The sequence below is a fragment of the Patagioenas fasciata genome, chromosome 1, assembly GCF_037038585.1.
Source record: "Patagioenas fasciata isolate bPatFas1 chromosome 1, bPatFas1.hap1, whole genome shotgun sequence".
NCBI classification, from domain to species: domain Eukaryota; kingdom Metazoa; phylum Chordata; class Aves; order Columbiformes; family Columbidae; genus Patagioenas; species Patagioenas fasciata.
The window spans coordinates 159241799-159256494 of NC_092520.1; the positions used below are offsets into that span (position 1 = coordinate 159241799).

The window sequence follows — 14696 nt, forward strand, 5'->3', positions numbered from 1 at the left end:
ACCACACTGGTATATTTGTAGTCCTGCTGGCTATACAACACAGAACATGAAACCCCACTCTAATCTGAAGTTTATCTACACTAAAAAAATACAAAGAGATGGGCAAGGTGGAAAACACATAATCAAGCTCTATATGTCATTATGTACTGAGATGGTTAGGAGCACACAAGTCTATATATGTGCAAAAGCAGACTTTATTTGTTGTTGCTAATGATTTATGCCTCTTTTTTTTTGTTTTTTTGGATGGCATGTAGAGGAATACACTGAATTTGTTCATACAGCCTAAGAATAGCATTGCTAAAGGGTAAATCCATTCTGTCTAAAAGCTGCAACTAGTCAGAAAACAGGTTTTTTTCAATGTGAAATTCTGGCATCTGAAAAGGGAATTCAAACCAAAATAGACCTAATCTTGTATCAGTAAAAGAATTTCAGATTTTCACAGTTTCCCATGTAATGGAAATGTTGAAGTTTTCCTTTCACAAACCACACGGAATTTCACATCAGTAATGTCATATCTCTTTCAGTCATGCAAAATGGTTTAAATGGATAAAGCTTTTTTCAAAGTTGAGATAAAGTATTTCAATTTAAAAAAAAAATAGCTAAAATTCACTCTTTAATATTCATCTATAACATGAACTATACAACAATAATTGACAAAAAATGAGAAGTAAAGTTTGAACTAATCTTCTGGACACTGAAGTAATGCCACATGTTAAGAATTTTGAACTGAAATTATAAAGTCTAAATTAACAGTTTTAAGAGCTTCCCATCTACAATGCAGATGAAATTAATTCGAAACATTTCATTTTTGACAAAAGACATTCAGTCTGAATGCTAAACCATTTTTTTAGGAATATTCAGACTCCTACTGAAAACTAAAGTTACATGGATCCTCTCTGAGATAATTCTGACTAACATCAGTAGGTACTTGAATCAAGAATATACAGATCTCTTAATATCTAAGTCATTATTTCTACATTTAGTGTGCACAGTTGCTGGGGCATAAATTTCATCTGTTGAATAGTTCAGTTCATTCCTCCAATTTTACAGTTACACTTTAAATATTGTATTGCTTAAATGAATATAATTTGACCTGACTTCAATCACAGACACTGATAAAGAGGCTCAACTTACCTAACTTTTTGTCTGCAGACAAATAAGGCAGTAACAGCCACTAACATCAGAATCAGAAACAAGCCAGCACTCACACCTTCAATAACTCCAAACAGAGGCTCTAGAAACAAACCATGTATTAATATATCTTGAGGAAAATACATGAAGAATCAAAGAATCAAAAACTTTCAAGGGATATGTTATTATCAACTCATGAAAATAGTTAAATACAAGGAAATGTAAGGCATTTAAACACTTAGCTAAAACCTGGCCCTGATTTTGTGTCCTTGTATTTTCCAAACATTGCACAAAATCTTTCATTCCCAACCACAATAGAAGAAAGGACAGCCCCACTGGTGACAGCTTCACTGGGCATTCACCCCTTCCTCTCCTGTCAGCAGCTCCATCAAGCAGTCTGCTGAATTTTCAAGCTAAGGCTGGATAAGCCGCAGCTCCAGCCTCATTTCAGAGAATGTGCACAACAATCTTTTTCTTCCATTCCTTGCAAATAGTTTCAGATACCAGTGTTCTGAGCCACAATATGTAATCACGCTACAGTCATTGGCAAACAAGCCTGAAACGAACCTGCCTCTGTAGTGATCGGTAAGGAGAAGAAGGTATCTGCAAAGAGCGGTGTTGGGAGTTCCTTTGGGTCTTCACTGAAGAGCTGGGTAAAAGCTCGTATGCTGATCCTAAAAAAACAGTACCATTATAGTTAGAGCTCATCAGATGTTCAGAACCAACAGCAGAAAAATAAGACCTCATTTGCCCCTTAGAGAGAACTAAAACCTTTCCAATGACCATAGACAGCATCATGCCTAATAATGCGACAGAGCACAACTACCAACATAAATCTAACCTATAAGCAGTCCGAGGCTTTAGAGGTCCATCGCAGAATTTTTGCTGATCTGGATCACACCTTCCTCCCAGATTTTCCATTTCTCCTCCAAGCTTTATGTCAAAGCTTTTATAGTCACTGTCAGGGTTTTCAGCACATCTGCTGGCAAAATAATTTGTCTGGTAGATGCGTATAGAGTCATTGTGTTTGTACTCCAGGTAGGAAGGTAATGGGTGCTGCTCATCAGGCTTTGGTCCTTCACTACCTACATCATGTGCAGAGAAAAACAGAAGGTTTGCATACCACAGCCATTAATGCGACACAGTTTACAGACTCGAACTGTTAACAGACATATTCCTACACAACTTTCTAGCATTCTTTGGAGGCTGCACAGGCGACCTTGTGAATACAAAGATACCGTGGCTAGAGTACCTTGTTTCTAGTATCAATCTTGCTATTATTTTTCTGGGGAAATTCAGACAGATTTCCTCACAAGATCTCATTGTAACTTTTCCAGATACAATGCAGGTCAAATTCAATGCTATGACAGCTCCTCCTGTGCTGTTGGTGGGAATCCCTGTGATCCAGAATACTGGATCCTACCACCAGCTATTTCAAAAAGCAAGTAAAAAAAAAATTCCACACACTGACAACAAAACCCACACGATAATCTGTAAAAGACTCAGGTAGCAAAGCCATGGCAATGAGTAGTCCCTTTCTCAATGAGCAGTCCCTTTCTCAATGAGCTGCACAAACATGACAGAGTAGACAGTGGAAATATTATCTCTGTTTTTTTTTCCTGATGGCTGATGGATGAAGAGACTAAAAAACTTTCTCATGGGTCACAAAATTTGTCCTGGCATGCCAGTAAATGAAGCCACTTCTAAAAACAAGGTATTAATTGTTGAGACATCTATCTGTTCTGTCACATACAGGTCAACTGCAGAAAAGGAGGTTTACATGCATGCTACGAGGGCAATTTCTGTTCTGTTTTATAGTGCTGCATGCAAAGTCATTTTCTTCAGCGAGCAAACACCACCTGGGAGATGCTACCTTTGCCTTCTCAGCATGGCTTACTGAGGCTCTGCAAAAGAGTTGCCTTAGTGTTCTCACCTAACATTTAAACTACCTTTGGAGACCTGTGCACAGCAAGGCAGTTTCTTCTATATTCACTGTCAATGGCATCCATCACGTCTCCTCCTGTGGAAATTTCCTGAACATACTGAGGGTGTAACCCAGTGCACAGAAGCTAACTACTGCTTCTGGCTGAGCTCTGTGGTCGCTACTGACCATCATAGGAGAAGAAGGTCCTAAGTCCCTAAGGCAGGGAGCAGATATAGATCCAAAACCTCTATGAAAGGAGAAGCCCCTTTGCTGTGTAGTAATGGGTGTGTACCTCCCCATGTAACTCCTACAGGCTACGGACAGAATTGTATTAAATCGTGACACTTACCATCAGCCTCTCTGACAACCACAGTAAAGTACTTCACAGCTCCATTAGTATCACTAAACCAGCTGCAATTAAAAGTAAAGTTGATGGAGGATTTGGTGATCAGCACCTCTTTTTTGTTCACTCGTATATCTGGAGGTGGCTGAGGGGGACCTGAGTAATTTAAAAAAAAAAAACAGAAAAAAAGAAAAAAAAGGAGAGAAAGCATTATATACGTATTTGCTATGAGCTAGGCCTAATAAAGGAAATGCAACTTGTAATAAAGCTCAGGCGACTGGACCCCAGTATCTGATCCTATTCTCTTTGCAACCAGGAAAGTGTCTTCACCTCCCACTGGGAAACTGCCAAAGGATGAAATACGCCAGCCGTCAGTTAACTATAGTAACAGTGGCAGCTCCTCAGTAGGAATTCCTTCAGAAGCCCACACGGAAATGCATTAAAGTCCTGCTAAATCTATGAAATCAGAAATTGTAGCTGCTAAAAATGACACAGGTTTAAGCCAGGTATTTGGAGGTCACTTAACACACTCACTGCAGGAAGCCACCTAGTTTAAGCATCTAAACTTCTGTTTCCTTTTCCAGAGGAACAGTCCTGAGTCAGCCAGACAAAGCATTCAACTACAGAGTACCATCTTCCAGACTGGCTGCAGAATTTCCATAAGAAATCTTCTTCGTACAATAGAAAGCTATACCTTGAACAGCAGCACAGCAGAAGTAAACTGGAAGGTATGTAGGGAAATACCTTCAGAAGACCAGTGCAGCAAAAATGGGGATTTAAAGGATCTACATTGCTGCATATTTTAAAAATCTGTATTACTGAAACTATATTACATGTATGGGAAACATATCGAATATGTAAGCAGGTGGCTAAACTTTAAAAGGTTTCAAATTTCAAAAAGAACCAATAATTCACACATTTGTATGTTGTTCAGCTAAATCTCTTAGATCTACAAAGCCTAGCTGCAATTTTTTGTGTTCCTTTGATGTAGGGCCTTCAGTATTAAGCAGAGCCCGGGAGAGCAGCACTGTTCAAAACAAGTAAGAGCAAACGTGAAACAGCTAACTCTCAAATAGGACTTCGTCTAATTCTTCTGACACGACTAGCTACTTCTCACAACATCTGAATGTGTAGCATCCTTTGTGGTAGAGGAAGGAGGTGGCTTGGTTGCAATTAAAAGGGAATAGATAGGGGAAGGGAGAAGGTGGGTTGGTGACTGAACTCAGTGGCTTAGCTCACTAGCTCCCAAACCCAACATAATTTTTCTGATCTAGCATTTCACACAAGTGTGGTTTTAATAAGTCACTACAGAGGCATCCTTGAATATAAGCCTCCTGACCATCCTGTCATTTTTGAGAAATTGAGCCCTGGAGTGCTTCAGGCTTTTGCTTTGCCACTGAATCCAGAGGTCCTGCAAGAACTAGAGCAACTCTAGGGTCAGCAATGGCAGGCTGACCATGGCCATGCCTGGCAGTGAGAGGCATCAGCAGATGCTACCGCTACCTTCCACACAGAGCCTACAGGTGGAGAAACTGAAGAAGCTGTTTCCAAGCACACGCTATGGAAATCTGTGATCCTCCCTCAAGTATAACTCCTACAGGTGATTGGGTCAGGTAGCACCTCAGAAGAGTGTATAGAGAGCCCAAAGAATACCCAGTGCCAGAACCCAATGTCCTTACTGATGGATATTTGTGCAGGAGAATTTGTGCAGAATATTTGGCTACCATCTGTAAGGGGAAACAGCCAGGCACAGGAAGCCAAGCAGCAACCATGAAGACAACTAAAGGTGTGTGATGATGATGACATCTTTAGTGCTAAACATCACAGTGACAGGATAATTTTTCATGTTTCTCACTATATTTAGTGAATGAGCTAAATAGGTGGGTCTGGCACTGTAATAAGAGGCAATATTGTTAAAATCCTTCATTGTCTGTCACAATGGGGGACCAAAGGACAGGTACACTCTATTTTGGCCACCAGATTCCAAGTGCCACACATGTGGAGTTCAGGACTCCTTTTGCTGTCTAAGCAACACAAGCAATTGCTTATTGCTACTCACAGCCTCCCTGCACGGCAACTCTGCACTCCACTTACGGTCAATCATTGTGATGGTGCTGTCTTCAACTACTTCACTCGTCATGTCTGCAGAATGCACCTTGATGGACACCAGGTATCGCTTGTGGGGAACGAGGGTCATGATATTAAGCAGAGCTTTGTCTTTTTCTATCCTTTTAGAAAATTCCACTTCGCGAGTGTCCATTTTTTTGCACTCGACACTATATCCATCGAAGTCTGAATCAGGAGGAGTCCAGGAACACGCAATGGCAGTAGAGGTCTGGGGCCGGCAATGAAGACTTTGTATCTTGTCTGGTTCTAGAGGAATGTTGAGAAGTTGAAGCTCAGTGAGAAAAGGGACAGGCATCATACAGTCTCTGCTCCCTCTCTGGTCCCTAGATTCTGCATCAACCATTTGATCAGGGTAGGAGGCTGGGAGCCAGAATTCCCTCCTTTCCTGCCAATGTGCACTGACTGATTATTAGGTAAGGGTGTCTAACTCATTTTAGCAAAATGAAGTCAGATCTAGTGACACCAGCCCCACCAGGTTTGAGAAGCTTCAGTAATTAAGTGTAAAAAGAACCCAAACAAACAAAACTACTTGCTGAAGTCTTAACAAGAACAGCAACACTGGAAAGCAACGGATTTCTAGAATTCTGTTACAACTTATTTGCAGGTTACATGCGGTCAACGGTATCAGTCAGTACTGATACTGTCATCTCACAATTGGTCTGGTTTCCTGGGTAGTATGTGGTGTGTCCATATTACTAAAGCACACCACAGAAGTATGCTTTATCTGTGTAATATTGGAGCACTGTTTATAACACACAACATGTAACAAGGAGGGCATTTCACTTTCAGACTGCAGACATCTACATTTAAGTGATTAAATAGTGGTGAAAGAGGCAGCTATCCTCTTGTTTTAATTAATATGCTGAATGAAGTCTAGAGAAGTATTCAGCTTACTAAACATAGATGTCAATTTGGAGCTGAATCCCACCCCGAGTGACATGAGGGTTTGCCAAGGCTCGGTTATTTTTACAATTCAGGTCACTTTTTCAAATCACTCTGCTACTGAGGTTGCTCAAGACAGCTAGAGATGATGTGGAAACACAGACACAAGGCAGAAACCCAGAGCAGTGAAAGACTTTGATTACTATTTGAAATCTAGTACAGCAGGGTTTCATTCATCCTTCCTGTCTGATTGTTCAGAAACATTTTGATTATTTCAACATTCAGCCTTATTTTATGCCTGAAATTGACTGTTTCAGGCTCTGCAACCAAACAGCCCCATTCTGGATGTGAAGATTGCAAACATATGTCCATTTTCTACCTTTAAACAGTTGACCTTGCACGTAGTAAGGGCTTAGAGTCTAGCTGAATTGCCAGTCATCCATGAACTTATTAATGGGAATTACGGAGTGAAAAATGAATTTGTAAGATTTCAGAGTTTTCGCATCTTTTCCAGCAGAGTGTTAGAGTGCGATGGAAATTGTTACTTACTTGTTCTAACACTTGCAGACTGTGGCTGACTGTATGTTTTCCAGCTGTCACCACTGACCGTTCTGACGCTGAACTCGTAGAGTCTGCCTGGTCGCAGGCCATGGATGATGCGTACTTTGGATTTGCTGCTGCTGTAGGGATTGAATACTGTGAGGGGATCCTTTGGCAGCCACCGTAACTCAAAATCGTCATAGTCTGTCCAGTCTGGGGGACCCAGCCAAGTGATTGATAAAGAGGTGTTTGCCACATCAGTAAATGACACAGTGTTAGGAGGGCTGGGTGCTACAGAGAAAGGGGAGAAAAAAAAGGAAAAAAAAATCTTCTTAGTTTTTTATAGAAGGCAAATAAGCTGAAATATGCATTATTTTCTTCATGCAACACAAAGTGGTTTGTATTATTCCATGTAGAGAGCTAGTTACTGCATCTGTGCTGATGGTGGTGACTTTCACAGACATTACATATTCCTGAGCCTTTGAAAGAAAACCACTGCTGAACAAAATCACACTCCATCGGTTTAATACATTTAAGGATATCCTTTATCCTTACACCTTCAGTGACTCTCTTAATAGATCCTCCCTTAGAATAAGTCTGTTGCATAGTTGTGAACTAACGTGAATTCTGACAGATGGGGCTAAACAAAAATCTCAGAGCTTTTGTCTTTCACCTGTTCTTCCTTCAGCATTCGCTGTGTTGGTCAGGTCACCACTGTGAGTAACCACAACCAGATTGTACTTTCTGCCAGGAATGAGCCCCTGGAAATGCCACTCTTTCAGGTCTTTCTTGTGCCATGTTTCTTTCTGGGTCCCATTTGGATTGTAAAGATTCAGCTCATAGAAGTCGACATCTCCTGCTGCTGGACCCCAGGTGAACCACAGACTGTCTGTCATGTTTCGGTTGGATGCCTTGAGACCAACAACAGGGGCTGGTACTGAAAAAAAAGTGGATAAATATTACTTAACGTAGAACATCCTTAGGGTGAGAAGAAACAAGGTCAAGAAGACCTTACACTTATCCTGTAACATCAGGCATGTAAATAAACCAGACAGCCACCACACCTGGCCAGGAAGCATCAGGAAGTATATCTCAATAGTTTCTTTTCTTATTTTGAATGACCAATGTCCCCAGAAGAGGCTGAAATGTTTCTAATAGATAGTTTTGCAAATGTTAAGCGGCTTTTTCCCAGTCAGTGTCTGGAAATACCTAATTCCAAGACAGCCGAAGAAAGCACAGAGGCAGCAGTACACGGCGGTTTCTAGATGGTGCCTCAGGGGATAAAGAAAGGTTTCACAGCGTGTCAGGACTCCTAGAGCTGCTTAGGAAACTCTGCTTCCCACGTGTGGCTAAACAAACATGGAGCTGCAGTCAGAGCTCCCCATGGGAAACAAGTTTTACTTCACTGGTAGATTGTCTACCCCATTAACCCTACTTGCTTTGCCTCTTGTCCTTTCCACTCACAGACCAATATCACTTTTAGGATGGGAGACAGCTGTTTTCCTTTAAGTCTTAGGCAGCATATGTTGGGATGTCCTTCTCTTGACCTGAGTACCTGGGAACTCTTGCTTCATTTTTCCTTTTGCAACCACATAATTCAGAATTTACCTTCTTCTTTATCTAATGTTTTTCATGTATAAGAGCCAATTTTGATATTTCCAATAGCTGACTTAATCTAGCATGAACATCAGACTCAGACCGGCTCACTCGTATCCCTCATTAGCACCACACTGGAGATGATTATTTTCCTAGATGCTCTTGCCTGTTCTTCCAAAGACAGAAGACTCGTTAATGAGATCTCCGCTGCGGGTCACAATCACCATTCGGTACATCCTGCCTTGCCTCAAGTTCGGGAACGAACAGTTCTGGAGGTGCTGCTCTCCTGAAGTCCTGTCATGAAGGGACTTGTCTGGGTTGTACAGGAAGATGTCATACGAATCAAACTCCCCTTGTGAGGTGTTCCAGCTGAAGGACAGTCGGTCAGTGGTGTTCTCTGTGACCTTCAGATTTGTGACAGCTGCTGGAACTGAAAAGAAGGACAAATGCAAGAGTAAATATGAAAGTGTCTAGCCACTAAGCTGAACCTTTAATAAAGTAACAACTCATGGCTGGAATACATTTCAGTTAAGTCACAAGCAGCTAAGTAATGTCAACATCAACTTTCTGAAGCAAGGGGGAGGCATTTATGAGGTGCCGCTGAGTCTCTCCAATACAAAGTTTGTATTTCTCAGTAGGCCTGGTTCTCCAGCCTGTGCTCACACAGAACTGTCCATTAATTTCTAAAAAAAGGTTTAATTAAGACTGCAAGACTTGGCTCTAAGTTTAGAGGTGTGTATTAACATCAAACCCTGCACTAAGAGCCTTGAGATTATCAATTAAAAGCTTGATGACAATAAAGCATTCAGGTAGTTTCATAACAGATAGACTGGAGGAGTATTCAGCACTTTGGTTCAATATCCTTATTATGAACTATGGCCACATTATTATGCTAACAAATTTCAGATTCAGATACCAAGCACATATCAGGAAAAATGATGCATAAATATCTGGAGTCTGTTCCTACTGGAATCCTTCCAGAATCAGGATATACAGATGATTCATGTATTTAATCATATTTGACTGAGGGAGCTATAAATAAACTGAGATGTTCTAATTACCTGTTCGACCAACAGTTTCTGCTCGTTTACTCAAGAGCCCGCCACTGACTGTCAAAACTTGTATTTTATACTTCTTGCCGGCTAATAAATCTTCAAATTTGTGCTGTTTGGCAGTAGGTGGCTCTGATTTGTTGCTCAGGAGGATTCCTTGCTCATTCAAGAGCAGAATGTCATATCTTTCAGCTACACCAGGAGCTTTCTGCCAGGTTACTAACAAGGAATGACTGCTGTAGGCATGATGGGCTAATAATTCCTGGACAGAGGCTGGAACTGAAAGCAACAATTAAAGGCAAGACATTACCAGGTGAAATACAGACCATTCAACACAGAACTGTAAACAGGGTAATTAATAAATAATATATTTACACATTTCCATGTTCACTTGTTGGAAAGGGGTATCTGTGCATGTGTTTGCACAAGCAAATAATTCCTAGACACGAATACAGTCAGGTGATGTTACAGAGCATCATGGACATATGAATTGGGTATGGAGACATTCCAGGCCAGGTTAGGTAGGTTTCTGAGCAACTCGATTTAATTGAAGATGTCCCTACTCATTGCAGGGGGGTTGGATTAGGTGACCTTTGAAGGTCCCTTCCAACCCAAACTATTCCATGATTCTATAGAGAAGCAGGAGATGTACACAAATTATCATGAAAAGAGGGAGGAGAGTAAGATGAACTGACTGAAGCAGTTAAGAAAAACACATGAAAAAGAACTGAAAAATAAAGAAGTGGTTAATTGGTGCAAGACAGTGGCACAGAATAGAATGTGTTAGCCAGCAGCTGTTGCACAAAAGTCAAGGCCACAGCAAACACACACAGGTGCCAAAGAGAGAGAATGGATTAAAAACAAGGTGTTCCACTGTTTGTGTGTCCTGGCCCGCAGTATATTGAGTCAATCCATTGTCTAACAAGCCTTGACCATACAACGGACTCTGCTAGAACACAGTGACTACATGGAGCGCTGCAGATGTATGTGTTGGATGGATACAAGCACAGGACCGGGGAGGGCTGGAACTGTGTTCATCCTGTGAAGGCATGCTTTGGGCTGTGGACCTGAATTCCACACACATTTACCCAAAGCTACTCATGTGGCAGATCTCACTGGTATTAATGGAGTGACTGCCTAAGTGTTTGCAAGAGTGAGGACTCACACTCTTTGAGATAAAAACTTCTTGTGAGTCTGGGTCTCACCACACCCAATGGTATCTTCATGAACATTATTAAATAAGGGTCAGCTCCTGGGAAGACATAATGCAACTTGCTCCTTGTCTCAAAAGAAACGTACTTGTTCTCCCAAAAGCTGCTAAGCTGTTGTGCAAGGTGCCACTATTAGATTGCACCACCACCCGGTACTGCTCCCCAGCTTCCAACTTGTGAAACGTGTGCTCAGAGACGTGCTTGGAGACACTCTGGGAATCAAGCTGACGGTTTTGCTGAAATATAGTGACCGTGTAGGAGTCAACATCTCCACCTCCAGGAGTCCAGCTCACTTTCAGGCTGTTTGTCATGCCGTTAGGTGACACATGAATGTTTCTGACCACACTTGGAACTGGAAAAAAAAAAGGAACATAAAGGCACCTTCTCACAAATTTCCTGTTTGATTCAGACTTTTTAATGCCTACGTCTTCATGGCCATAGCAAATGATTCAAAAGACAAAGAGTATTTACAGATACATGTAACTTCACTCATGGGTAAACACATGTAAAGCTGCAGACATTTGTACACGATTATGCCATTTTAGAAAAGCAATTCTATGTGTTTACATGAAGAAAAGTAAATAAACAGAAAACAGGAAAACAGAAAAAAAGTTTGTATGTTCTTTTAGCTGAATAACTTCCCTCTTCTCCGAGTGATGGTTTAGAAACATCTCAGAAAATCAAAGCTCTTTATGTACACTTAGTAGGTATTTTACAGTTATAATCTCACTCATTCATTTTCAGTGGGTAATCAGAGGTGGAATATGGCTTAAGTGATTTAGCTAGAGATACTAAGCAAAGGACTGGCATGCATGGGAATAACAGAATCCCAAACACTGACATCTCAATGCCATTCCTATGCAACAAATCAAATCATCTGCCAAGAATCAAATATTGGTGCCTGTGACATTTGTTTAGTAAGCACAGATCAAGACGGCTGAAAGTGCTACTGTGATTTTCAATGAAATTGGCTGTCTTTGTGCTAGTGCTACAGGAGCTCAAATAAGATCATGGTTCTCCCTTGATTTTCTATGCCTCTTTCTTTCCTCTAAAGAAGCCTCAACACATTTTAAATATCACATTATTTCTTACTTGTCAGGCCTTCTATGAAAGTAGCACGTTGCACATCTCCACTGATTGTCAAGACAAGAATTTTGTATAGACGTCCTGGAGTCAGAGCTGTGAACCAATACTCCTCAATGGTGTTCCCAAGGAAAATGGGTGGGAAGATCTTCATATCATTGAAGAGGAGCTGGATCTCATATTTATCAACATCGCCCTCAGCCTTCAACCAAGTTACCTGCAGATCTTCTGTGCTCCTGTTACTAAGAGTCAGCTCCTTCACTGACTCTGGCACTGAAGAGGTGAGAAGAAAGACAGGAAAATTCTCATTGCTTATTACTAGACCACACCAAAAGGTACCAGCTCTGAAGCCATGCTCCTGAGCTAAAGCTTTTCATTCAGTTCCCTAGCAAAAGCAGTAGATTGCATTAATTTACAAGGGTTGCTCTTTGCAGTTTGCATCATATCTAACACTGGAAGGTCCCATTTCAGAGCAGGGACACCACAATCTATCAGCATTAAAATAATAAATAATAACAGAGCCTGCAAGGAGTTTGTGCAGCCAGCAAAAATTGAGCAGGATCTGCATGTACAACTAGTGTGGTGCAAAGAAGTCTGAGCTAGTGGAAACCCAAGGCAAGCTGCCTGTGTGATGCAGCACCACACCGCGCAGTTCCCAGTTCCCGCCGCAGGCAGGTCACTTATTTTTTCCCAGCTCTACATCTGTGTCAATAAACTTCGTTTCTTAGCGTGGTTCATTAGCTTACACGTAGTGCTAGGTGAAGACAGGCAGATTGCATCCAGACCCCTGCTGGCTCACAACAAACCACCTTAACACTCTTGCCCCATGCTCTCCAACTCCAGTTCCTGGGGTAATATGAGTAGAGTGAGGTCTAGCCTATCTTCTTCCTTACGCATTTCCATGACCAGAAAAAAAAACTGTCTTGAATATTCTGGCATAGTTTAAGCATAAATAGTAGGTTTATGTGGAAATCTGTACAACTGGTTTTTTTGTTTTCCTTGTTTCAAGATTTGCTATCCAAGCTCACAGTACAGATCTCTTCTTTCACTTTCTATATGTTTGTAGCTTAAACATTGGTCATAAACTAAGTTCTGTTTTCCATATTTGGAGTTACATTCAGAGAGTTACAGTCAACATCCTGTAATCATACGAGATTTCTGATCTCAGCTATGGTAAATAGAAAAAAATCATTCTATATTAAAATCATATGAGATTTTAAAGCCCGGCTATGGTAAATAGAAGAAAATCCTGGAGTGTCTCAGTATGCTTTTGGAGTATTTACTTACTTGTTCTGCCATAGACCCTTTCACTAGTTTCGTATTTCCCACTCCTGGTGCTGACTGTGACACTGTACTGCCTCCCTGGGACCAGATTAGTGAACACACATTCATTTTCATCCTTTGGGACACTTTTTGTTTGGATGAAGTCATTGTTGTTCTTGATGGTCACTTCATAATTATCAAAATATCCAGAGGCATGTAACCAGGACACCTTCAAGTAGTCACTTCTGGCTGAATTGCTGACAGTAAGTCCCTGAACACTTGAAGGGACTGAAAGAAAAAACACAAAGATTCAGAAAGCAATAACTTCCTGAAATAACAGGAGGCTATATTTGTGGTAATTACCAGACTTTTCTGAGGAAGTTGCAGAAAGACCACAATGTCGATTTAAGAAATACCCTGCCCTCTAAAATAGTACCTCTGCAGTTTCCAGGCTGCTTTATGTCATATGACATTAGTTTGCCTTTCCAATTTCGGGGTACTTTTTGAACTTGGTCAGTTTTGTTCATAGCAGTGAGTTCCACAGGTTCACACTAATCCTGAATTTGGTTCTCCTCAGTTAAATGGCTGTGCTTTGGATTTTCACTTATATCATGCGAAGACTGACACTGCACTAGCTTGATACTCTCTGTCGTTTTAACACTTCTTACCATCTTTCTTCTATTTTACTAATTTACAAAGTGTCGGTCTTTTCAATTTCTGGAGAAGTTTTAAAAAGTTTTCCGTCATTATTGTCAGCCTTCTCTGAAATGTCTCTATTCTTGTTATAATCTCCTTGAACACTGCACAACCAGAAACAACAGACGTGGTTTTTATTCATTTATGTGACACCTTATTAGTGTTTTAGTAGTTAGCTCCTATCCATTCTTGCTGTCTTTGAGTAACTTCTTCAGGAGATGCTCTGCAGGGTATACTTGAAGAGCCAAGCAGAAGGGTTAAGAGCAGGAAAATGCCTTTAAGTCAAAACTGATACATGATTTCTGCTCACGGACTGACACATGGCTTTTATTCATGCTAAAGTAATTTTTTATGACATAAAGCAGCAGTAGAGGCATAAGAACAAGACTAAGTCTGTAAAGCTGTAACATTACGATTTGACCCTCCAACCTCTACTCACTCATCCACGTTTGGTCAGATACTGATAGATCATTGATAATGGCTATACAAAGTAGTTACTGTGACTAGATAAGCTCAGAAGCTCTCTTTACCTGTTCGTTCCTGGCTGAAGGAATAATTTTCATACTTTCCACTCTTCGTTGTTACTATCACATTGTAAAGTGTCCCAGGAGTAAGGCTGCTGAAGGAGCATTCACTGAGGAATTTGGAAATGGTGAGAGTCTGAACAACCTGGTCATCATGAGAGAGTGTTACCAAATAACTGTCTACATCTCCAGAAGCTGGCAGCCAAGAAACACTGAGGTAGTCGCTGCGACCTGAGTTATTCACTGTTACTCCAGTCACACTCGAAGGAACTGTGCAACAAAGAAAAAAGACAGATGAGCTTTAACTAGCCAATTTCTATTGTT

General features: G+C 40.9%; 1 protein-coding gene across 4 annotated transcripts in view; it reads right to left on the reverse strand.

The window, feature by feature from the left end:
• Nucleotides 1–14696, reverse strand: part of PTPRB (protein tyrosine phosphatase receptor type B) — a 63064-nt gene that overhangs the window by 16240 nt on the left and 32128 nt on the right. For all 4 annotated transcript variants that reach the window (XM_071799185.1, XM_065838269.2, XM_065838249.2 and 1 more), the window contains 13 exons: nt 14379–14642; nt 13177–13440; nt 11899–12162; nt 10895–11158; nt 9605–9874; nt 8710–8973; nt 7621–7884; nt 6957–7238; nt 5493–5771; nt 3405–3554; nt 1973–2216; nt 1699–1805; nt 1135–1234 (listed from right to left, as the gene is read on the reverse strand). In XM_071799185.1, coding sequence (XP_071655286.1) covers nt 1135–1234; nt 1699–1805; nt 1973–2216; nt 3405–3554; nt 5493–5771; nt 6957–7238; nt 7621–7884; nt 8710–8973; nt 9605–9874; nt 10895–11158; nt 11899–12162; nt 13177–13440; nt 14379–14642 — 3016 coding nt within the window. The remainder of the gene's footprint in view (nt 1–1134; nt 1235–1698; nt 1806–1972; nt 2217–3404; nt 3555–5492; nt 5772–6956; nt 7239–7620; nt 7885–8709; nt 8974–9604; nt 9875–10894; nt 11159–11898; nt 12163–13176; nt 13441–14378; nt 14643–14696) is intronic.